Source organism: Coregonus clupeaformis, chromosome 1 (assembly GCF_020615455.1).
Source record: "Coregonus clupeaformis isolate EN_2021a chromosome 1, ASM2061545v1, whole genome shotgun sequence".
Lineage (NCBI taxonomy): Eukaryota > Metazoa > Chordata > Actinopteri > Salmoniformes > Salmonidae > Coregonus > Coregonus clupeaformis.
The window spans coordinates 25,180,689-25,206,403 of NC_059192.1; the positions used below are offsets into that span (position 1 = coordinate 25,180,689).

Consider the following 25,715-nt stretch of genomic DNA (forward strand, 5'->3'; position numbering starts at 1 on the left):
TATTTCTTTCTTTTAATTGGAAAAGCCTCACTCCACAATGAATGATGGACTGTGACAATCCTCCATACCCTCTGCTCCCTAATACTGGTGGGGGAGCAGAGGCAAGTTGTTCCTCTCTTCCAGCAGGTCGCGGGGCTGCAACATGTTGCGGCAGCCGCTCCAGCTCCAGGTGTAGGTGGAGAAGGTGTCAGAGAAGGCATTGTGGTCCAGCGGGCTGTGGTAGCTCTGCAGCGAGCCCCAGGAGTCCCAGGTGTCCCGCTGCTTGTACTGGCTCAGCGTCTCCAGGTAGGTGTTCAAGCCCTCTTTGGACTGGGGTGAGAGAGGGAGGGAGGGAGGGAGGAGAGGGAGGGAGGGAGGAGAGGGAGGGAGGGAGGGAGGGAGGGAGGGAAAAAGGGAGGGAGGGAGGGAGGGAGGGAGGGAGGGAGGGAGGGAGATAAATAAATAAATAAATAAATACATATTTATATAGAGAAAGAGAAATAGATGGATACAGAGCTGGAGGAGAGAGAGAGCGAAGTAGCGAGTAACTCACTTTAAATCAGGCCTTTCCAAGCAGAGATATTGCTTGTACAGTAGTCCTACGTTGTAGTCACACATGTATTACATAGCACATAGCACATTGTTGCACAAAAAAATGGCAGGGATGGAGAGAAGAAAGAGGCATCTTTGCTGAGAACATTTGGAAAGAGGAGAAGACTCAAACACTGCCATTTCTAACTGAAATACTGCAAAGGTATTGACTAAAATGGCAAATGTATGATGTTGTTGTTATAGTATGAGCTGGAGCACCTTGTGGCGTATCTGGTTGATGTTGTCATAGGTTAGACGCTCTCTGTCCTTCACTTGCAGGTCCACCTTGATCTTGACCGGAGTGATCATGTCCTTAGTCTCCTTTCCTGGGTGCTTGATTGATAACTGGGGGAGGGAGGGATGTAGAAAGAGGGAGGGACGGAAGGAGGGCGAGAGAGTGAGCGAGATAGAGGGAGATGAGTAACCCACAATCAAAATGAAATACAATTTGATTTGTTATATTCTTCGTAGACAACAGGTGTAGACTAACAGTGACATGCTTACGTACGGGTCCTTTTCCAACAATGCAAAGTTAAATATATATTTTATTTATTTAAAAAATAAATAGTGACACAAGGAATAAATACACGGGGAATAACTAATAAAAATAAAGAGTAAAAATAATATGGCTGTATACAGTATAGGGAGTAGAAAATAACATGGCGATGTGCAGGGGCATGAGGTAATTGAGGTAGCTACGTACTGTACAAATAGGTAGCTAAGCTTGTAGCGTCATACCTGTAATCGCTGCCAAATGTGCTTCAACAACGTACTGAGTAAAGGGTCTGAATACTTATGTAAATGTAATATTTCCGTTTTTTTATTTGTAATAAATTTGCAAATATTTCTAAAATAATTTGATAATTATATTATTTTATACTAATACAACTGCTCAGAGAAAGAGATTTTGTTAAAGTAGTAATAAAACAAATCTAAAAAAGCTAGGGGTCAAAATTATTGACACTCCTGTTTTCAATACTCCGGCACCCTCCCCTTACGAAGATAACGGCACAGAGCCTTTCTCTAAAATATTTTATGGGATTGCTGAACACATTCGGAGGGATTTTAGACCATTCCTCCATACAGCATCTTTCCAGATCGTTGATATCATTCGTCTGCACTTATGGACTGCCCTCTTCAATTCAAACCACAGGTTTCAATGGAGTTCAAGTCAGCAGACTAAGACGGCCATTGCAAAATGTTGATTTTGTGGTCAATTAACCGTTTCTTTGTGGATTTTGATGTGTGCTTGGGGTTATTGTCTTGCTAGAAGATCCACTTGCAGCTAATGTTCAGCCTCCAGGCAGAGAAAACCAGGTTTTTAGCTAAAATGTCTTACTTGGTAGAGTTCATGATGCCGTTGACCTTAATAAGGGCCCCAGGACCAGTGGGAAAAGAACTGCCCCATTGCATCAAAGATCCACCACCATATTTCACAGTAGGTATGAGGTACTTTTCTGCATGCATCAGTCTTTCGACGCCAAACCCACCACTGGTGTGCATAGCGAAAGAGCTGTATTTTCGTGTCATCTGACCATAGCACCTGCTCCAATCCAAGTGCCAATGTCTGAAAAACCTATGGTTTGAATTGAAGAGGGCAGTCCATAAGCGCAGATGAAGGATATCAAGGGTCTGGAAAGATTATGTATGGAGGAATGGTTGGTCTAAGATCCCTCCCAATGTGTTCTCCAATCTCATAAAACATTTTAGAAAAAGGCTCAGTGCCATTATCCTCGCAAGGGGAGGGTGCCGAAGTATAGAAAATGAGGGTGCCAATAATTTGGACCCCTATCTGTTTTAGAAATGTTTTTATTACTTCTTAAACAAAATGTTTATTTTCTGAGCAATTGTATTAATATAAAATAATATAATTGTACATTTTTGAGGGAGCATATATTTATTTATTTATTTTATACAGTCTTTTTTGCTCATCTTTATCAAGGGTGACAAACATGTTGGACCTGACTGTATGTGATCTCTTATACTCACACATGCATGAACACACATTCACACACAGATATGTAATTGCTCATGTAAAATAATACAACTGTAAAAATCTCTTTGTCACCCATTTCAAAAAGCAATGAGTGGTGACCAGTGGCGGCTCCTGAAAAAATTCTCAGGAGGGGCAATTTTTCTGATGATTTAGGTGACCTACACACATTTTTAAAAAGATATGTCCAGCAACAACATGAAGACAGGGGCAGCATATAAGTCAATACCAGAATCATTTATTGACTGATCTCAGGGAGTGCTCCTAATCTCAGCTTGTTACCTGTATAAAAGACACCTGTCCACAGAAGCAATCAATCAATCAGATTCCAAACTCTCCACCATGGCCAAGACCAAAGAGCTCTCCAAGGATGTCAGGGACAAAATTGGAGACCTACACAAGGCTGGAATAATAATAATAATAATAATAATATGCCATTTAGCAGACGCTTTTATCCAAAGCGACTTACAGTCATGCGTGCATACATTTTTGTGTATGGGTGGTCCCGGGGATCGAACCCACTACCTTGGCGTTACAAGCGCCGTGCTCTACCAGCTGAGCTACAGAAAGTGGATACTCATGGATGCGCATCGCAATTGTAAAATGTCAACACAATTGGAGACACCACGTCATTTTTGGAGACATGTTATTGACAGTAAACTATTGTAGATGCGACTGCTAACTAAATAAAACATTTTAGCTGGCTAGCTAATCATCTTAGCTAAATGTGGGGCAAACAATTCAGTTATTTACCGTTAATTTGAGGGATTGGGGTGAAAGAAATCGAGTTACATAGTGATACTTTACGATATACTGTATTGACAATATCGCAATATAACCATATCCACCCTGTCCAAAGTCTCTACTTGGTCTCAGTTCTCCAGTAAACTTGTGATTATCAACACTAACCTCATCGTTGTGGCGGCGGACAGCTAGCCTGTATCCCTCATCCAGTTGAGTGGCAATGTTATTTTTTCGTTCGTACCATTTTTTTGGAAAATCCTCGGGTGTAGGACTTCCCCCCTTTAGTAGAAACCTGTTGAATTATTAAATTTGGTCTGGGAGGTCCTAATTGTTTCGTTGCCAATTTATCTTCATTTGTTCGCCGACAAAAAGGAAATTCTTTCAAAGACACAATCGAGTTGCACTGAAGCCTAGCCATGTTGATAGTAGTAGTGAATTGATTGACGCTGCTACCCTCTCTTTTCTTAGTTACGTTCATGTGACGAAAGCGCGTAAGTGCAAGCCCACAGACACCCATTGAGATTGTATTGAAGGCTCTGAAATTTGAAAAAAATAGATTTTACATGGGAGTCTATGACAGAAGTTCTGGGCGATTTTCAATCTGACTGAAATCGCCCCAAAAGGGGGTGGAGCCATTTGAAGCACGACTTTAGCCTGATTCGACATTTAGTGGCAGTGTGGCACTGTGGCAGATCAGACGTATAGATTACAACACTGATAACTACTGTTGCCGTGATATAATTGATTAGAAAAAAAATCCCTTCCTTTTCCCGTTTGGCAGTGCGTCGCCCATATCGCCCTATTGAACAGGCCGTCCCTGGTGGTGACATTGAAATATACATTTTAGCAATTGATGCAGTGCTCATCAGTCAGTCAAAAGTACTATCGTATGTACTCATCATTGTACTGTAAGTCACTTTGGATAAAAGGGTATAAATGGCATATACACTACATATACAACAGTATGTGGACACCCCTTCAAATTAGTGGATTCGGATATTTCAGCCACACCCCCAACGGGTGTATAAAATCGAGCACACAGCCATGCAATGTCCATAAACAAACACTTGCAGTAGAATGGCCTTACTGAAGAGCTCAGTGACTTTCAATGTGGCACCGTCATAGGATGCCACCTTTCCAACAAGTCAGTTTGTCAAATTTCTGCCCTGCTAGAGCTTCCCCGGTCAACTGTAAGTGCTGTGAAGTGGAAATGTCTAGGAGCAACAACGGCTCAGCCGCGAAGTGGTAGGCCACACAAGCTCACAGAACAGGGCCGAGTGCTGAAGCGCATAGCGGGTAAAAATCGTCTGTCCTTGGTTGCAACACTCACTACCGAGTTCCAAACTGCCTCTGGAAGCAACGTCAGCACAATAACTGTTCCTTGGGAGCTTCATGAAATGGGTTTCCATGGCTGAGCAGTCGCACACAAGCCTAAGATCACCATGCGCAATGCTAAGCGTTGGCTGGCGTGGTGTAAAGCTTGCCGCCATTGTACTCGTCGTCATCCGACTGACAAATCTGGGTTTGGCCAATGCCAGGATAACGCTACCTGCCCGAATGCATAGTGCCAACTGTAGAGTTTGGTGGAGGAGGAATACTGGTCTTGGGCTGTTTTTTATGGTTTGGGCTAGGCCCCTTAGTACCCGTGAAGATAAATCTTAACGCTACAGCATACAATGACATTCTAGACAATTCTGTGCTTCCAACTTTGTGGCAACAGTTTGGGGAAGGCTCTTTCCTGTTTCAGCATGACAATGCCCTCGTGCACAAAGCGAGGTCCATACAGAAATGGTAAGTCGAGATTGGTGTGGAAGAACTTGACTGGCCTGTACAGAGCCCTTACCTCAACCCCATCAAACACCTTTGGGATGAATTGGAACATCAACTGCGAGCCAGGCCTAATCACCCAACATCAGTGCCCGACCTCACTAATGCACTTGGGACTGAATGGAAGCAAGTCCCTGCAGCAATGGTCCAACATCTAGTGGAAAGCCTTCCCAGAAGAGTGGAGGCTGTTATAGCAGCAATGGGGGACCAACTCCATATTAATGCCCATGATTTTGGAATTAGATGTTCGACGAGCAGGTGTCACGATACTTTTAGTCATGTAGTGTTTTAAGAATACAATGAAGTACAAAATCGACATATTTCTTTCTTTTAATTGGAAAAGCCTCACTCCACAATGAATGATGGACTGTGACAATCCTCCATACCCTCTGCTCCCTAATACTGGTGGGGGGAGCAGAGGCAAGTTGTTCCTCTCTTCCAGCAGGTCGCGGGGCTGCAACATGTTGCGGCAGCCGCTCCAGCTCCAGGTGTAGGTGGAGAAGGTGTCAGAGAAGGCATTGTGGTCCAGCGGGCTGTGGTAGCTCTGCAGCGAGCCCCAGGAGTCCCAGGTGTCCCGCTGCTTGTACTGGCTCAGCGTCTCCAGGTAGGTGTTCAAGCCCTCTTTGGACTGGGGTGAGAGAGGGATGGAGGGGGGAGAGGGAGGGAGGGAGGGAGGGAGGGAGGGAGGGAGGGAGGGAGGGAGGGAGGGAGGGAGGGAGGGAGGGAGGGAGGGAGGGAGGGAGGGAGGGAGGGAGGGAGATAAATAAATAAATATTTATATATGGAAAGAGAAATAGAGGGATACAGAGCTGGAGGAGAGAGAGAGCGAAGTAGCGAGTAACTCACTTTAAATCAGGCCTTTCCAAGCAGAGATATTGCTTGTACAGTAGTCCTACGTTGTAGTCACACATGTATTACATAGCACATAGCACATTGTTACACAAAAAATGGCAGGGATGGAGAGAAGAAAGAGGCATCTTTGCTGAGAACATTTGGAAAGAGGAGAAGACTCAAACACTGCCATTTCTAACTGAAATACTGCAAAGGTATTGACTAAAATGGCAAATGTATGATGTTGTTGTTATAGTGTGAGCTGGAGCACCTTGTGGCGTATCTGGTTGATGTTGTCATAGGTCAGACGCTCTCTGTCCTTCACTTGCAGGTCCACCTTGATCTTGACCGGAGTGATCATGTCCTTAGTCTCCTTTCCTGGGTGCTTGATTGATAACTGTGGGAGGGAGGGATGTAGAAAGAGGGAGGGACGGAAGGAGGGCGAGAGAGTGAACGAGATAGAGGGAGATGAGTAACCCACAATCAAAATGAAATACAATTTGATTTGTCATATTCTTCGTAGACAACAGGTGTAGACTAACAGTGACATGCTTACGTACGGGTCCTTTTCCAACAATGCAAAGTTAAAGATATATTTTATATATTTAAAAAATAAATAGTGACACAAGGAATAAATACACGGGGAATAACTAATAAAAATAAAGAGTAAAAATAATATGGCTGTATACAGTATAGGGAATAGAAAATAACATGGCGATGTGCAGGGGCATGAGGTAATTGAGGTAGCTACGTACTGTACAAATAGGTAGCTAGGCATAAAGTGACTAGACAACAGGATAGATAGTAGCAGCAGCGTATGTGGTGAGTGTGAAAGTGTTTGTGTGTTTGAGTGTATGTTTGGCATCAGTAAGCATGTGTGTGCATGTTTTGTGTGTTAGGGTGTATGTAGTGTGTGTGTATGTGTTTGTTGGGTTGTTAGTGTACAGTAAGTATGTGTGAGTTTGTGGGGAAAGTCCAGTGTGTGTGCAGTGTCAGTGCAAGAGAGTTAGTGAAAAAAAGGGTCAATGCAGGTAGTCCGGGTAGCCATTTGATTAGCTATTTAGCAGTCTTGTTTAGAAGTCTTATGGCTTGGGGGTAGAAGCTGTTCAGGGTCCTGTTGGTTCCAGACTTTGTGCATGTGACGAGTACTGAGTATACAAAGAGGCAGGACGCAGACGCAGGAATAAACAAGGTCAAGGTTTACTCAAAGAATGACAAAGAGAATAAACAAAGATACATGACACGAAGCAAAATAATCACACACAACATCCTACAGAACAGTCCAGGGCTAAATAGGGGTAGTGATGAGATGATGAGGTGCAGGTGCGCTGAAGGTGATTAGGGTGCGTTGGGTTTCCATTCCGGTGTTGCCGAGGTGGTGCGCTCAGACCGGTGGCTCAGTAGACCGGTGAATCAGAGCGCCGGAGGGGAGCAACGGGAGGAGACGTGACAGTGTATTGGTATCGCTTGCCGTGCGGTAGCAGAGAGAACAGTCTTTGGCTTGGGTGGCTGGAGTCTTTGACAATTTGTTGGGCCTTCCTCTGGCACCGCCTGGTATAGAGGTCCTGGATGGCAGGGAGCTCGGCCCCAGTTATGTACTGGGCCGTACACACTACCCTCTCTAGCGCCTTGCAGTCAGATGCCAAGCAGTTGCCATTCCAAGCAGTGATGCAGCTAGTCAAGATACTCTCGATGGTGCAGCTGTGGAACGTTTTGAGGATCTGAGGGCCCTTACCAAATCTTTTCAGCCTCCTGAGGGGGAAGAGGCGTTGTCATACCCTCTTCACGACTGTGTTGGTGTGTTTGGACCATGATAGATCCTTAGTGATGTGGACACCCAGAAACTTGAAGCTCTCGACCAGCTCCACTACATCCCCGTTGATGTAAATGGGGGCATGCTTGGCCCTCCGTTTCCTGTAGTCCACGATCAGCTCCTTTGTCTTACTGACGTTGAGGGCGAGGTTGTTGTCCTGGCACTACACTGCCAGGTCTCTGACCTCCTCCCTATAGGCTGTCTCATCGTCATCGGTGATTAGGCCTACCAGCATCGTGTTGTCGGGAAAACGTAATGATGGTGTTGGAGTCGTGCGTGGCCACGGAGTTGTGGGTGAACAGGGAGTACAGGAGGGGACTAAGCACGCACCCCTGAAGGGCCCCGTGTTGAGGGTCAGCATGGCGGATGTGTTGTTGCCTACCCTCACCACCTGAGGGCGGCCCATCATGAAGTCCAGGATCCAATTGCAAAGGGAGGTGTTCAGTCCCAGGGACCTTAGCTTAGTGATGAGCTTCGAGGGCACTTCGAGGGCTGTAGTCAATGAACAGCATTCTCACACAGGTGTTTGTTTTGTCCAAGTGGGAAAGGGCAGTGTGGAGTGCAATAGAGATTGCGTCATCTGTGGATCTGTTGGGGCGGTATGCAAATTGGAGTGTGTCCAGTGTGTCTGGGGTGATGGTGTTGATGTGAGCCATGACCAGCCTTTCAAAGGATTTCATGGCTACAGATGTGTGTGCAATGGGGCAATAGTCATTTAGACAGGTTACCTTGGCGTTCTTAGGCACAGAGACTATGGTGGTCTGCTGAAACATGTACTGTAGGTATTACAGACTGGGTCAGGGAGAGGTTGAAAATGTCAGTGAAGACACTTGCCAGCTGGTTTGCGCATGCTCTGAGTACGCGTCCTGGTAATCCATCTGGACCTGTGGCCTTGTGAATGTTAACCTGTTTAAAGGTCTTACTCACATCGGCTACGGAGAGTGTGATCACACATTCGTCCGGAACAGCTGGTGCTCTCACGCATGGTTCAGTGTTGCTTGACTCGAAGCGAGCATAGAAGGCATTTAGCTCATCTGGTAGACTCGTGTCACTGGGTAGCTCGTGGTTGGGTGTCCCTTTGTAATCCCTGATAGTTTGCAAGCCCTGCCACATCCGACGAGCGTCAGAGCCGGTGTAGTAGGATTCGATCTTAGTCCTGTATTGACACTTTGCCTGTTTGATGGTTTGTCGGAGGGCATAGAGAGATTTCTTTTAAGCATTTGGGTTAGTGTCCCGCTCCTTGAAAGCGGCAGCTCTAGCCTTTAGCTCACTGCAGATGTTGACTGTAATTTCTGGTTGGGATATGTAAGTACAGTCTCTGTGTGGACGACGTCGTCGATGCACTTATTACTTAAGCCGGTGACTAATGTGGTAAACTCCTCAATGCCATTTGATGAATCCCAGAACATATTCCAATCTGTGCTAGCAAAATAGTCCTGTAGCTTGGCATACGCTTCATCGGACCACTTCCGAATTGAGCGTGTCACTGGTACTTCCTGTTTGAGTTTTTGCTTGTAAGCAGGAAATCAGGTGGATGAAGTTATGGTCAGAATAGAGTTGTATGTGTTGTATGTGTCTCTGTGTAGAGTAAAGGTGATCTAGAGTTTTTTCCCCTCTAGTTGCATAGGTGACATGCTGGTAGAAACAAGGTAAAACAAATTTCAGTTTTCCTGCATTAAAATCACCGGCCACTAGGAGTGCTGCCTCTGGATGAGCATTTTCTTGTTGGCTTATGGTCCTATATAGCTCGTTGAGTGCGGTCTTAGTGCCAGCATCGGTTTGTGGTGGTAAATAGACAGCTACGAAAAATATAGATGAACTATTTTGGTAAATAGTATGGTCTACACAGCGTATCATAAGGTATTCTAATTCAGGCGAGCAGAAGCTAGAGACTTCCTTAATATTAGAGATCGTGCACCAGCTGTTGTTAAGAAAGAGACACGCCCTTGAGTTTACGAGACGCTGCAGTTATGTCCTGCAGATGCATAGAAAAACCAGCTTGATTTATATTAACCATGTCCTCGTTCAGACAGGACTTCATGAAGTATAGGATATTACAGTTCTTCAGGTCCCATTGATAGGATAGTCTCGAACGGAGCTCATCCAGTTTGTTCTCCAGTAGAATCTGTTTATTTAATCACCGCCGTAGTTTCGTCAGGGTTCCCCCACGTCGGCTTCTATATCGCCGTCATTTCTTATTCGGGGACAATATACTAAACTTCCCCTACTATTCTCCATTTATTTTTAGATTCATAAATAGGGATAATAATTAATTAATTGCTGATTCAGAACTTAATTAAGATAAGAAGCCAGGGAAGACAACATCTAGATAAAGTTTGGTTCCATAAATGAAAAAATAAGTATAAAATATTCAACACAGTATGCAATACAGGGGTGATCCAGATGCATTTTCAGTCAATTCAGGTTGTTATTGTAAAAGAGAATCGATTTATTCTCGATGACTTACCTGGCTAAATAAAGGCGCAAGTAACTAAAATAAAGTAAACCCGAATTGACTGAATTGAAATGGAATTGTCCCCAACCCTTCTGTCCTCCTAGCTCATACCTGTCTGATGCGCCCTTCGATCTCCACGGTCTTCCAGGTCTTGGCAGAGGGGGCACTTCCCTGGGTCGCCACCCGCTTGCCCACCGTGACCTTTGAGTTGACGTTCAGGCTGGGCCGCTTGGAGTACGGGCTGGTACTGGGAGCTGAGAGAGTCACACACACAACGCAGTGACTCGGATTCAATTCAATTCAGTAATCCAATGTTGCCAAAGAAGACATTGATGAATTGCAAGCTTTGGGGAAACTCACCTTGACCAATGTGTAGCATCTACATGGATGCTACACACACAGTGTTAAATTAAATTATAGATAAGGAGCACAGGAGGCTGCTGAGGGGAGGACGGCTCATAATAATGGCCGGAACGGAGCAAATGGAATGGCTTCAAACACATGGAAACCATGTGTTTGATGTAATTGATACCATTCTACTTATTCCGCTCCAGCCATTGCCACAAGCCCGTCCTCCCCAATTAAGGTGCCACCAACCTTCTGTGGTAAGGAGGGGAAGTAATATACACACAATAAAACCAGGAACTGAAATTATGTATTTTAGATATGTTTCTCAAACACTGGTCAAATATTGTTCAGACGTTACACAAACATTGCCCAGACGTTGCTCACCGTCGGGTTTGATGTACTTCATCAGCTGCTTGGGCTGCAGGCCCACCAGGTGGGCCCCCTTGGCATAGTAGGTGATCACGTGACCCCTGCTCTTGTCTTGCTGCGGCGCCACCTTCAACACATGACGCAGCGACTTCTTATGGTAATACCTGGTTGGAGACAGAGAGGCCACGAAAAAGGCCTTTTGATTGATGAGCTTATTTCTGCATGTTGGGACACCATTTTGAATGGCGCAAAAATCACCTGTAAAAACGACCTAGACTCAAAGAACGAGAACTTAAACTGACAATATTTGCTTTTGGGGCTTTGATCTTCATATTTTGTCAAAGGCAACATTTTACTCAAATGATTTACTCAAATATTTATTCTCATAATAAACCTCACAATTCTTGCATACATTTAGTGTTTAGCTTGTGCCTGACCAGAAGTACTGCTAGTGTATATTATCAGAGAACGAACGTTTGTATTTTACCGAACTATCTCCCCAGTGGCACTGCTGGGAATGAGGCCCGCATTCAGCATCTGATTCAAGGCTTTGTAGAACACAGAGTCTGACTGATCCACACTCTGAGATGGGTCAGGGGACTCCGCTACAGGGAGAGAGAGGGAGCGAAAGAGAGAGAATGGAGAGAGAGAGAGAGAGGGAGAGATTGAGGGAGGAGGAGTAGAGGGAGTAGTTGGCACCTGTTTCATGGCTTGAAAAAATGATGTCATTGTGAGCATGTACACGCCATCTAAAATCGGTCCAAATATACACCTCTCTCTCTTACAGGCTTTTTACCTTTTATACAGCTGGCGAACTTCTGACTGTCTGTCATCACACACAGAAAGTCTTGAAAACCTACCTCACCATCTCCTAGAAACAAATCACATTTGAATTATTGTTCCTTAAATTAAAATTACAGATAGCGTTCATACGTTCTACTAGGGATGAGAATTTGAAAGAACGTCTGTGTTGGAGTACTCTCATCTAAATAATTTTGAGTACTCCAGTACTCGCATGTTAGCGTGAAACAGGGCTGAAGGCAAACAATTATCCTATTGGATGTTCCAATTAAGCCTATGGCTGTTCTGATACACAACTGAACATGTAATTTAACATAATTACTGCACTTGACATACTCCACACACATTTAAAAGTTTGAAATGTTCTCTGTGCTTATACATTTTACCTGATAAATAGCTGCATTTGTACATTTTGAGTACTTGTATTTGTTAATAAGCAATTGAGTACAAACCTTAAATCGAGTACTCGCACCCACCCCATATTCTACCTGAAAGGCTAGTTTGGAGAGCATTTTTTGTTCCTAAATACATTTAAAATGTATTGGAAAACAGGTTATAAAGGCATTTCACATTCCATGGAACATGTTAGAATTGCAAACGGAATGTTTTCATCTTGTGTGAAATTTCCAGTAGCATAATTCCTTGATCCTGCCTTGGGATACATTGCAGGTGTATGTCCTTGTGCGTGACCTCACCGTCATAGTCGGCCCTATGTAGGGCAGCCTCAGTCTGCTCGGGGCTGAGTCTCATGTTCACTGTGTCCAATAGGGAGGAGAGACCCACTGCGTCAATGCAGCCATGACTGTTGGTGACAAACAGCTCAAAGACAGCCTGGAACGCTATGGGATAGGATAGAATAGGAAAGGATTAACTTGATTGTCCCCGAGGAGAAAACAAAGGGTTTTATAACAAACTCCTTCTGGTTGAAATTCTATTATTTTTCCCTCTGTGCTACTGAAATTAACTAACCTTCTTTTCATTTCTAATTCTTCGACAGGCATTCATAGTGATTGACACTCATTTAAAGTATTGTGTTTGTCTTTTTTCATTATTGGTGTCACAAGGTAATGTCATGTCACCTTCAACTTGAGCGTCCGACAGTGGCTCCTCTGCAACCATGGTGGCCAAGTCCTTGAGCTGACCAATACCCCTGTTGGTCAGAGCCATGGTGTGATACTGCAATTCTAAAACCTCTTTATACTCCGTAATACTGGCTCAGCACTGTTGGCATACTTGATCAATTAATCTCTTCTCGATTCTTCGCATCCTCTCTCCTCGTCTCCTTATCAAAACGCCTTGGAGGAAAAGGTCAGAGAGGAGGGACCTTGGACCTTCTCCTCCAATACGATTGACAAGGAGGTGAGGAAATAGGATTGTAATTTGAAAATCTTTGAATTATAAAATAGACTACACTATACACTGAGTGTACAAAACATTAAGGACACTTTCCTAATATTGAGTTTCACCCCCCCCTTTTGGCCATCAGAACAGCCTGAATTCGTCGGAGCATGGACTCTACAAGGTGTCGAAAGCATTCCACAGAGATGCTGGCCAATGTTCCTTCCAGAAATTATAAGCACTGAGCAAATTTCAGGTCTGCTGAGCGCTAACTTGAGCGAGATTACTGTGAACACTGAGGCTGTACCCGCTTTAAGTTACAGTTTCAGACAGTGGTCAAGTAGGCTACTGTGGCTATTTGATCATAATGTAGGCCTACCAGAGTGGCCTACCATCAAAAACAATGGAGAAAATGCATCCTATAACATTTTAACATGGAAATAGCTGTTCTATCAATTTGTGGTGTTCAATGTAGGCCTACATTCCATGAGACTTTTGAAAAAACATGCAGGGCTTGACATTAACCTGTTTATCCACTTGTCCTTCAGAGAAGGAGGTGACTGAAAATGTTGTTGTGTTGTTTGATGCAAGAAATAACTTTACAAAATAAAATGTATTATTATTCCCATACCATTATCACAGAGAATCAGACAAATTATGATACCCTCTGCCTAATGGCTACTTAGCTTATTCAAGACCGTCTCAAAATACAACACTGCCCCGTTAAGACAAAAGCAAGCTCTTTACCCGACTTGCTTTTCAAAGATGTCTAGAAATGTACACGTTTTATGCTCTTGTAGGAAGTAATCACTCCCACATTGCTGACTACAAATGATCTGTAACTGGGTTAATAACTCACTAACTAGCAAAGGATATGAACAAAATGTGCACACGTGGCTACATGCAGCTCTCGCTTTGATCTCAAAACAAGCGCATCTACTCACGACTGCTCATGCTATAAAAACAGTCCAGTTCAAAGTGAATGGCATATATCCATATATGGCAATGGTCTATTTGCATATAGGCCAACTGCAGCTCTGATCGGTTATGCTGCACCGGTCTGAGTAGAGTACGGGCTGAGTCCTGTGTGTCAATGCAATAGAATCCTATGCCGATGCATTCTGCCTACAACAACATCTCTTGCATAGTTAGTTTTGCATACTATGCCTTACATAATTAGTTTTGTTTCGGTATGTTGCATTGAAAGTTGCTAATATTGCGTTGATTCAATCACAATTTCCACAGTAAAGGGAAACGTTGATAGTGTTAATTAACTAAAGGGGGAAAGTCCAGAAAGTTGAGTGAAGTTCAATCTCGTGCTTCTCTGCGCGGGCTGATATTTCTTCAGCGCTGCAGCTTAGAGGGAACATTGATGCTGGCCCATGTTGACTCCAATGCTTCCCACAGTTGTGTGAAGTTGGCTGAATGTCCTTTAGGTGGTGGACCATTCTTGATACACACAGGAAACTGTTAAGCGTGAAAAACCCATCAGCATGCAGTTCTTGACACAAACCGGTGCGCCTGGCACCTCCTGCCATACCCCGTTCAAAGGCACTTAAATCTTATGTCTTGCCCATTCACCCTCTGAATGGCACACATACACAATCCATGTCTCAATTGTCTCAAGGCTTAAAAATCCTTCTTTAACCTGTCTCCTCCCCTTCATCTACAATGATTGAAGTGGATTGGCATCAATAAGGGATCATAGCTTTCACCTGGATTCACCTGGTCAGTCTATGTCATGAAAAGAGCAGGTGTCCTTAACGTTTTCTACGATGCTCGTCTGATTCATGTTGTTCAGATAAAAAATCTGAAGGAGAAAACAATGTGTACTCACAGAGAATCCAGGACTTCCTTTAAGTCTGAGGTTATCCCACTGGGGTCCATGTCTCTGCTGCCCTGACCCACATGTTTTCGGGTGCCCTAGAAATACAAATTATAAGTAAATTATTTAGGAAGTGTTTCATGAAAAAGTATTATTATATCAATAGCCTTTTTGTATTAATGTTTATTTTTGTTTTTCTCCAGTAGAATATGTTTGTCTTATTATATCAATAGCTTATTTTTGTCTTAATTACTTTTTCACTAATAGAATAAAAAAGGCTAAATGATGGGCAATGAATGTTACTAGCCTAACCTTCATCCTGCCTGCTGGGGTCTCTCTCATTGTGACAGGTATCGGATGGTCAATACTTCTCAGATAAACTCAAATAGGGTGTTGACCCTGCAGGAAGGACAATTGGAGAGTTAGTGCAGTGATGGGAGTATTATATGATATCAAAACCATGACGCCACAACCAGACCTACATCATAGAGATCCTACTAAATTACGTGTTCTTATTCCTAATTATATTACCTAAAAAAGACGTTCAAAATAAACCTACCATCTCAAATGAAAACGCTGAAATAAACAATGGAATTATCACATTGGTTGCTTATAGCCCTACTAACTATCACGTTGAGAGTAGAAGGAATTGTTTCCAACATCAGTTCCCAAAGCACCACTTCTAGAAACCATCGAAGTGACTCAGGTTCTCACACCATTTCCTTTGCGCTAATTTTTGGGGCACAAGTGTCATGGGTTAACTATGACGTCCGCATCAGTGACGTTTCTTCTTTATTCGACAAAATTGTAGAAATCCCAATTACTCGGTCTCGCACCTGCCGTTTTATCTTGAACATATATTTCCTCAACAACAACAAAAAAGTGTTACAAAAGCATAATACCGTATCCAATGTAGGTTAATTGTCCTGTCATGGCAAAGGCTTTTTATTTTATTTAGTTCTCATCAATAGGCTATAACACTTGATAGTCAAACTATCATCGCTGTAGAATAAGTATCTCAGACCCTTTGCATAAACCTTGTTCAATAGCATTCATCCGATGCGTAATTTGTTCAGGTCTGGCTCCCAATTTCAGAAAATGAGAATAGGATTATTCTAGATATTCAGTGGAGACATTCACCATTCCCATCCTTTGTTGGCCGCTAATGCCCTTATATTTGGAATAATAATTTAGCCTACGGGGTAAGATTATTCAATGAAACGAGACGCTTTCAATCGGCTATTTATGTTTACATTTCAGTTCTTGATCAGAATTTAATAACATTTTTTCCAGTGTCACCAAAATGATAAGAATAGGCTGCATTAAGTTCCTTTTCGTTTTCTTCAATACTTGGTTCTGGGTAAATATAAAATTCCATTTGTTTTTACATTTTGTATATCTGAATAAATATATATAGCCTACCATTAGTCTTTACCATGAATCTTAATAAAGCAGGTTAAAATGAACCTATATGATATGGTGAAAATGTTCAAATAACTCACCCAAAAATGAATTGAGAAATAATGCATTTACTGTATACAGTGAGGGAAAAAAGTATTTGATCCCCTGCTGATTTTGTAAGTTTGCCCACTGACAAAGAAATGATCAGTCTATAATTTTAATGGTAGGTTTATTTGAACAGTGAGAGACAGAATAATGTCACGAATTCCGCCGAGGCTGCTCCTCCTCCTTGTTCGGGCAGGCTTCGGCGTTTGTCGTCCCCGGAGTACTAGCTGCTACCGTTTGATGTTATCTGTGTTTGTTTGGTCTTGTCTGATTAGTGCACCTGTTCCATATCTCGTATTGATTATGTCACCTATAAGTTTCCTTTGGTTTTGTTTGTAGTTGTGTGTTGTTGTACGCCTGTCCGTTGGTGTAGGTTATTTGTTTTCTTGTTGTTAGTGCTTTTCGCACTTTACGCACTGTTTTGCGTATTCGCTCGCCTCCTGTTTGTTGAGGCCCGTTGGATTTGTATTTTGCTCCTGTGACTATTAAAGTCGGATCAACTAAGCTTCTGTGTCCTGCGCCTGACTCCAACACCGCATCCACATCAGCCCCTTGACAGAACAACACACCATACAATGGAGTCAGCAGGAGCAGCGGCGGCGACCGAGTCGCTGGAGGATCGGGTCAGCTGCCAGGACGCCATGATCCAGCAACTCGGCTCCGCCATGCAGGAGGTAATGAACACCCTGCGCCGATGGGAAAGGGGAGGCGTGCCCACACCTCCTCCTACATTACCACCACCATCGGCCAGCCCCACCAGACCCAGAGTTCCACGCCGCTTCAGGGCAGTTTTCGATCACCCTCCTGAGGGTAAAGCGGCGGGGGAGCGTCTGTTCCACCTCCGACAGGGGAAGAGGAGCGCACAGGAGTTCGCCCTGGATTTCCGGACTCTAGCGGCGGATGCGGGGTGGAATGAGAGGGCCCTCATCGATCACTATCGGTGTAGCCTGCGTGAGGACGTTCGTCGAGAGCTGGCCTGCAGGGACACCAATCTGTCCTTCGACCAGCTAGTGGACATGTCCATCCGTCTGGATACCCTGCTGGCCACCCGCGGACGTCCCAATGGAGCTCGGGGGTGATTGAGGGAGCCCAATGGAGCTCGGGGGTGCTGGCGCTAGAGAGAGTAGGAGAGAGAACCAGAGGGGGGCCGTCCCCTGCACCAGCTGTGGCCGTAGAGGACACACTGCGGCTAGGTGCTGGGGAGGGTCTCCAAGGAATCGAGGCAACGGGTCGTGCACTGGGGAGTCATTTCAGGTGAGTAGGCGCCCCACTCACCCAGAGCTCTCTGTTGTTCACTTGTGTATACCTGTGGTATTTCCTCAGGTTGCATCTCATTCCCAGCATAAGGCGCTAGTCGATTCAGGCGCAGCTGGGAATTTATTGATTGGAAATTTTGTTCTAAGTTAGGGATTCCCCTCCTGCCCGTTGATGCACCCTTTCCTGTCCATGCCCTAGATAGCCGCCCGTTGGGATCTGGGTTGATTAGGGAGGTCACAGCGCCACTAAAGATGAAGACGCAGGGGGGTCATGAGGAGATTATTCAGTTGTACCTCATTGACTCTCCTGCGTATCCCGTGGTGCTGGGGCTTCCTTGGTTAATCACCCATGACCCCACCATTTCGTGGCAACAGAGGGCTCTCAAGGAATGGTCTGGCCAGTGTGTTGGGCGATGTTTAGGTGTTTCCGTTGGGGCGACCACGGTGGAGAGTCCGAACCAAGTGCCCGCAATGCACATTCCCCCTGAGTATGAGGATTTGGCACTCGTGTTCATCAAGACGAGGGCGACGCGATTGCCACCTCATAGACAGGGAGATTGTGCGATAAACCTCCAGACAGGTGCGGCACTTCCGCAGAGCCATGTGTATCCTCTGTCTCAAGAGGAGACGGCAGCTATGGAAACATACATAACTGAGTCCCTGAGACAAGGATACATACGGCCCTCCACTTCCCCTGCGTCCTCGAGTTTCTTTTTTGTGAAGAAGAAGGATTGAGGTTTGCGCCCGTGTATTGATTATCGTAGTCTCAATCAGATCACTGTGAAATACAGTTACCCTCTACCTCTGATTGCGAGTATGACTGAATCATTACGCGGAGCGCGTTTCTTCACAAAACTGGATCTCAGGAGCGCTTATAACTTGGTGCGCATTAGGGAGGGAGATGAATGGAAGACGGCATTTAGTACCACCTCAGGTCATTATGAGTATCTTGTCATGCCATACGGGTTAATGAATGCTCCTTCAGTCTTCCAATCATTTGTGGGACGAGATCTTCCGGGACCTGCATGGGCAGGGAGTGGTAGTGTACATTGACGACATCCTAGTGTACTCTGCTACACGAGCCGAGCATGTAGCCCTGGTGCGCCGAGTGTTGGGTAGGCTGTTGGAGCATGACTTGTATGTCAAGGCAGAGAAATGTCTGTTTTTCCAGGAGTCCATCTCCTTCTTGGGTCATCGGTTGTCCGCGTCAGGGGTGAAGATGGAGATTGACCGGGTGTCAGCCGTGCGTAACTGGCAAACCCCAACCACTGTTAAAGAGGTGCAGCAGTTTTTGGGTTTTGCCAATTACTACCGGAGGTTAATCCGGGGTTTTGGACAGGTAGCAGCTCCCATTACTTCCCTGCTGAAGGGGGGCCCGGTGCGTTTGCAGTGGTCGGCTGAAGCGGACAGGGCGTTTCGGAAACTGAAGGACCTGTTCACTTCGGCTCCGGTGCTGGCGCACCCGGACCCCACTTTAGCGTTCCAGATAGAGGTGGACGCGTCAGAGGCCGGGATTGGGGCAGTACTGTCGCAACGCTCCGGCACGCCTCCTAAGCTCCGTCCCTGCGCTTTTTAGTCTAAAAAGCTCAGCCCGGCGGAGCGTAATTATGACGTAGGGGACAGGGAGCTGTTAGCCGTGGTTCAAGCCCTAAAGGTGTGGAGGCATTGGCTTGAGGGGGCTCAACACCCTTTTCTCATTCTGACTGACCATCGTAACCTGGAGTACATCCGGGCAGCGAGGAGATTGAACCCTCGTCAGGCTAGGTGGAACATGTTCCTGACCCAGTTCGTTTTTAAGATCACTTACATCCCAGGGTCCCAGAACAGTAAGGCAGACGCCCTGTCCCGGCGGTATGACGCAGAGGAGAGGTCCATTGAGCCCACTCCCATACTGCCGGAGTCTTGTCTGGTGGCACCGGTGGTATGGGAGGTCGATGCGGAAATTGAGCGGGCGTTACGCACCGACCCTACTCCCCCAGAGTGTCCAGTGGGTCGGACGTACGTGCCGCTCGAGGTCCGTGATCGTCTCATCTATTGGGCTCATACGTCACCCTCCTCTGGACATCCAGGTATTGGCCGGACAGTGCACTGCCTTAGTGTTAAGTACTGGTGGCCAACATTGGCTAGGGACGTGAGGGCTTATGTCTCCTCCTGCTCGGTGTGCGCTCAGTGTAAGGCGCCTAGACACCTGCCCAGGGGGAAGTTACAACCCCTGCCCGTTCCACAACGGCCGTGGTCTCACCTCTCCGTGGACATTGTCACAGACCTTCCCCCCTCTCAGGGGAATACCACTATTCTGGTCGTTGTGGATCGGTTCTCTAAGGCCTGTCGTCTCATTCCAATGCCGGGTCTCCCTACTGCCCTACAGACCGCTGAGGCTTTGTTCACCCACGTCTTCCGGCACTACGGGGTTCCCGAGGATATAGTGTCTGATCGGGGTCCCCAATTCACCTATAGAGTCTGGAGGGCGTTCATGGAACGCTTGGGGGTCTCGGTTAGCCTTACCTCGGGTTACCACCCGGAGAGTAATGGGCAGGTGGAGAGAGTGAACCAGGATGTGGGTAGGTTTCTGAGATCCTATTGCCAGGGCCGGGCCGGAGGAGTGGTCGGGGTATATCCCCTGGGCAGAGATGGCTCAGAACTCTCTCCGCCACTCCTCTACTAACCTGACCCCTTTTCAGTGTGTGTTAGGTTATCAGCCGGTTCTGGCACCATGGCATCAGAGCCAGATCGAGGCTCCTGCGGTGGATGAGTGGTTTCGGCGCTCGGAGGAGACGTGGAACGCTGCCCACATACATCTGCAGCGGGCCATCCGCAGGCAGAAGGCGAGCGCCGACCTCCACCGCAGTGAGGGTCCAGTCTACGCCCCTGGAGATCGAGTCTGGCTCTCGACTCGAAACCTGCCCCTTCGCCTGCCCTGCAGGAAGCTTGGCCGGCAGTTTGTGGGGCCGGGGTCGGCGCACAGCTGGAGCCGCGCGTCAAGGGGGGGTACTGTCACGAATTCCGCCGAGGCTGCTCCTCCTCCTTGTTCGGGCAGGCTTCGGCGTTCGTCGTCCCCGGAGTACTAGCTGCTACCGTTTGATGTTATCTATGTTTGTTTGGTCTTGTCTGATTAGTGCACCTGTTCCATATCTCGTATTGATTATGTCACCTATAAGTTTCCTTTGGTTTTGTTTGTAGTTGTGTGTTGTTGTACGCCTGTCCGTTGGTGTAGGTTATTTGTTTTCTTGTTGTTAGTGCTTTTCGCACTTTACGCACTGTTTTGCGTATTCGCTCGCCTCCTGTTTGTTGAGTCCCGTTGGATTTGTATTTTGCTCCTGTGACTATTAAAGTCGGATCAACTAAGCTTCTGTGTCCTGCGCCTGACTCCAACACCGTATCCACATCACCCCCTTGACAAATAACAACAACAAAATCCAGAAAAACGCATGTCAAAAATGTTATAAATTGATTTGCATTTTAATGAGGGAAATAAGTATTTGACCCCCTCTCAATCAGAAAGATTTCTGGCTCCCAGGTGTCTTTTATACAGGTAACGAGCTGAGATTAGGAGCACACTCTTAAAGGGAGTGCTCCTAATCTCAGCCTGTTACCTGTATAAAAGACACCTGTCCACAGAAGCAATCAATCAATCAGATTCCAAACTCTCCACCATGGCCAATACCAAAGAGCTCTCCAAGGATGTCAGGGACAAGATTGTAGACCTACACAAGGCTGGAATGGGCTACAAGACCATCGCCAAGCAGCTTGGTGAGAAGGTGACAACAGTTGGTGCGATTATTCGCAAATGGAAGAAAGACAAAAGAACAGTCAATCTCCCTCGGCCTGGGGCTCCATGCAAGATCTCACCTCGTGGAGTTGCAATGATCATGGGAACGGTGAGGAATCAGCCCAGAACTACACGGGAGAATCTTGTCAATGATCTCAAGGCAGCTGGGACCATAGTCACTAAGAAAACAATTGGTAACACACTACGCCGTGAAGGACTGAAATCCTGCAGCACCCGCAAGGTCCCCCTGCTCAAGAAAGCACATATACAGGGCCGTCTGAAGTTTGCCAATTAACATCTGAATGATTCAGAGGAGAACTGGGTGAAAGTGTTATGGTCAGATGAGACCAAAATCGAGCTCTTTGGCATCAACTCAACTCGCCGTGTTTGGAGGAGGAAGAATGCTGCCTATGACCCCAAGAACACCATCCCCACCGTCAAACATGGAGGTGGAAACATTATGCTTTGGGGGTGTTTTTCTGCTAAGGGGACAGGACAACTTCACCGCATCAAAGGGACGATGGACTGGGCCATGTACCGTCAAATCTTGGGTGAGAACCTCCTTCCCACAGCCAGGGCATTGAAAATGGGTCGTGGATGGGTATTCCAGCATGACAGTGACATAAAACACACGGCCAAGGCAACAAAGGAGTGGCTCAAGAAGAAGCACATTAAGGTCCTGGAGTGGCCTAGCCAGTCTCCAGACCTTAATCCCATAGAAAATCTGTGGAGGGAGCTGAAGGTTTGAGTTGCCAAACGTCAGCCTCAAAACCTTAATGACTTGGAGAAGATCTGCAAAGAGGAGTGGAACAAAATCCCTCCTGAGATGTGTGCAAACCTGGTGGCCAACTACAAGAATCGTCTGACCTCTGTGATTGCCAACAAGGGTTTTGCCACCAAGTACTAAGTCATGTTTTGCAGAGGGGTCAAATACTTATTTCCCTCATTAAAATGCAAATCAATTTATAACATTTTTGACATGCGTTTTTCTGGATTTTCTTGTTGTTATTCTGTCTCTCACTGTTCAAATAAACCTACCATTAAAATTATAAACTGATCATGTCTTGGTCAGTGGGCAAACGTACAAAATCAGCAGGTGATCAAATACTTTTTTCCCTCACTGTGTATATATATATATATATACAGTGGGGAGAACAAGTATTTGATACACTGCCGATTTTGCAGGTTTTCCTTCTTACAAAGCATGTAGAGGTCTGTGATTTTTATCATAGGTACACTTCAACTGTGAGAGACGGAATCTAAAACAAAAATCCAGAAAATCACATTGTATGATTTTTAAGTAATTAATATGTATTTTATTGCATGACATAATATTTGATACATCAGAAAAGCAGAACTTTATATTTGGTACAGAAACCTTTGTTTGCAATTACAGAGATCATACGTTTCCTGTAGGTCTTGACCAGGTTTGCACACACTGCAGCAGGGATTTTGGCCCACTCCTCCATACAGACCTTCTCCAGATCCTTCAGGTTTCGGGGCTGTCGCTGGGCAATACGGACTTTCAGCTCCCTCCAAAGATTTTCTATTGGGTTCAGGTCTGGAGACTGGCTAGGGCACTCCTTGACCTTGAGATGCTTCTTACGGAGCCACTCCTTAGTTGCCCTGGTATTGTGTTTAGGGTCGTTGTCATGTTGGAAGACCCAGCCACGACCCATCTTCAATGCTCTTACTGAGGGAAGGAGGTTGTTGGCCAAGATCTCGCGATACATGGCCCCATCCATCCTCCCTTCAATACGGTGCAGTCGTCCTGTCCCCTTTGCAGTAAAGCATCCCCAAAGAATGATGTTTCCACCTCCATGCTCCACGGTTGGGATGGTGTTCTTGGGGTTGTACTCATCCTTCTTCTTCCTCCAAACACGGCGAGTGGAGTTTAGACCAAAAAGCTATATTTTTGTCTCATCAGACCACATCACCTTCTCCCATTCCTCCTCTGGGTCATCCAGATGGTCATTGGCAAACTTCAGATGGGCCTGGACATGCGCTGGCTTGAGCAGGGGGACCTTGCGTGCACTGCAGGATTTTAATCCATGACGGCGTAGTGTGTTACTAATGGTTTTCTTTGAGACTGTGGTCCCAGCTCTCTTCAGGTCATTGACCAGGTCCTGCTGTGTAGTTCTGGGCTGATCCCTCACCTTCCTCATGATCATTGATGCCCCATGAGGTGAGATCTTGCATGGAGCCCCAGACCGAGGGTGATTGACCGTCATCTTGAACTTCTTCCATTTTCTAATAATTGCGCCAACAGTTGTTGCCTTCTCACCAAGCTGCTTGCCTATTGTCATGTAGCCCAACCCGGCCTTGTGCAGGTCTACAATTTTATCCCTGATGTCCTTACACAGCTCTCTGGTCTTGGCCATTGTGGAGAGGTTGGAGTCTGTTTGATTGAGTGTGTGGACAGGTGTCTTTTATACAAGTAACGAGTTCAAACAGGTGCAGTTAATAGAGGTAATGAGTGGAGAACAGGAGGGCTTCTTAAAGAAAAACTAACAGGTCTGTGAGAGCCGGAATTCTTACTGGTTGGTAGGTGATCAAATACTTATGTCATGCAATAAAATGCAAATTAATTACTTAAAAATCATACAATGTGATTTTCTGGATTTTTTAGATTCAGTCTCTCACAGTTGAAGTGTACCTATGATAAAAATTACAGACCTCTACATGCTTTGTAAGTAGGAAAACCTGCAAAATCAGCAGTGTATCAAATACTTGTTCTCCCCACTGTATATGCAAGCCTATGTGTTATGGCATGAAGGATAAATCATTTTACAGAGCACATTACAAGGGCTAAATGTCAGATTATTATGCCAAGGTATGAAAATGTATGCACTCACTAACTGTAAATTGCTCTGGATAAGAGCGTCTGCTCAATGACTAAAATGTAAAATGTAAAATGTAAGGTAATTGCTCATTAATTGTAACAAAATATAGCCTATACTTTTTATGACACACTCCTTTTAAAAATAAAAAGTTCCAAACACTTTGATATGATACTTTGATATGATATGTCTTTAAGTCTTTAATATTGTCTTGCCAGAACTGGAATAGGTGAAATGTACTGACTTTCATCACATCTTTATTTTTTGAGGGTCAAAATACTAATATAGGCCTACGCTCAACTAGACTTAGACTTGTGTCTCACACCACTTTTAAATGTTTTAATACAAAATCTATTTGAATCAGTAATACCCGCTGCTTGATATCTAGGTGTCTGGCATTGCCCTTATTGTTATTGGGTCAATGTCACTCACGACATACACAGAGATAGCGACTTTCACGGGCAGTGGTCTGTCCCACACTGGCATCAGTGAGTAACATCCAATTCATTAGACCTACTGCATTTATAGCCCTGTAACCCTTGTTAGCGTTATAGCCCCTTAAAGGTCCAGTGCAGTCAAATTGGATTTTCCTGTGTTTTATATATATTTCCACACTATTGGCCTATCACTATTGACAAGAACAATGATCACTTGTTGTATCCGTCAGTAACTTGCTGTGATGCATTATGAAGAAGGAAATCCATCCATTGGAAGTTGTATATTACACCTCACTGGTGTAATGGAGTCCGACATTGGTTGGACCTGTGTGTGTGTGTGTGTGTGTGTGTGTGTGTGTGTGTGTGTGTGTGTGTGTGTGTGTGTGTGTGTGTGTGTGTGATGTACGTGTGTGACATACAGTACCAGTCAAAAGTTTGGAAACACCTACTAATTCCAGGGTTTTTCTTTATTTTTACTATTTTCTACATTGTATAATAATAGTGAAGACATCAAAACTATGAAATAACACATATGGAATAATGTGGTAACCAAAAAAGTGTTAAACAAATCAACAAATATTTTATATTGGAGATTCTTCAAAGTAGCCACCTTTTGCCTTGATGACAGCTTTGCACACTCTTGGCTTTCTCTCAATCAGCTTCATGAGGAAAACTTCCAACAGTCTTGAAGGAGTTCCCACATATGCTGAGCACTTGTTGGCTACTTTTCCTTCACTCTGCGGTCCAACTCATCCAAAACCATCTCAGTTGGGTTGAGGTCAGGTGATTGTGGAGGCCAGGTCATTTGATGCAGCACTCCATCACTCTCCTTGGTCAAATAGCCCTTACACAGCCTGGAGGTGTGTTTTGGGTCATTGTCCTGTTGAAAAACAAATTATAGTCCCACTAAGCGCAAACCAGATGGGATGGCGTAACGCTGCAGAATGCTGTGGTAGCCATGCTGGGTAAGTGTGCCTTGAATTCTAAATAAAT

At 45.2% G+C, this 25,715-nt stretch overlaps 1 protein-coding gene across 1 annotated transcript; it reads right to left on the reverse strand.

Annotated features, from left to right (window-relative positions):
* Positions 1–78: 78 nt before the first annotated feature.
* LOC121582238 (EF-hand calcium-binding domain-containing protein 3) lies at positions 79–15,606 on the reverse strand. The gene is made up of 13 exons (XM_041897915.2): positions 15,474–15,606; positions 15,227–15,313; positions 14,927–15,012; positions 12,831–12,901; positions 12,447–12,590; positions 11,747–11,821; positions 11,438–11,555; positions 10,966–11,114; positions 10,345–10,487; positions 6,237–6,362; positions 5,538–5,762; positions 790–915; positions 79–309 (listed from the first exon to the last, which is right to left on the reverse strand). Exons 2-13 carry the CDS (start codon positions 15,254–15,256, stop codon positions 79–81), a joined length of 1,524 nt encoding a protein of 507 aa, XP_041753849.2. The 5' UTR covers positions 15,257–15,313; positions 15,474–15,606.
* Positions 15,607–25,715: the final 10,109 nt, after the last annotated feature.

Bases quoted from the DNA above. Each gene is read 5' to 3' on its own strand.
- LOC121582238 (XM_041897915.2), bottom strand. From the start codon at position 15,256: ATGAGAGAGACCCCAGCAGGCAGGATGAAG. The intron at 11,822-12,446 runs GTGAGGTCACGC...ATTTGTTTCTAG, and splicing joins ACATAGGGCCGACTATGACG to GAGATGGTGAGGTAGGTTTT. The intron at 10,488-10,965 runs GTGAGCAACGTC...TGACTCTCTCAG, and splicing joins GAAGTACATCAAACCCGACG to CTCCCAGTACCAGCCCGTAC.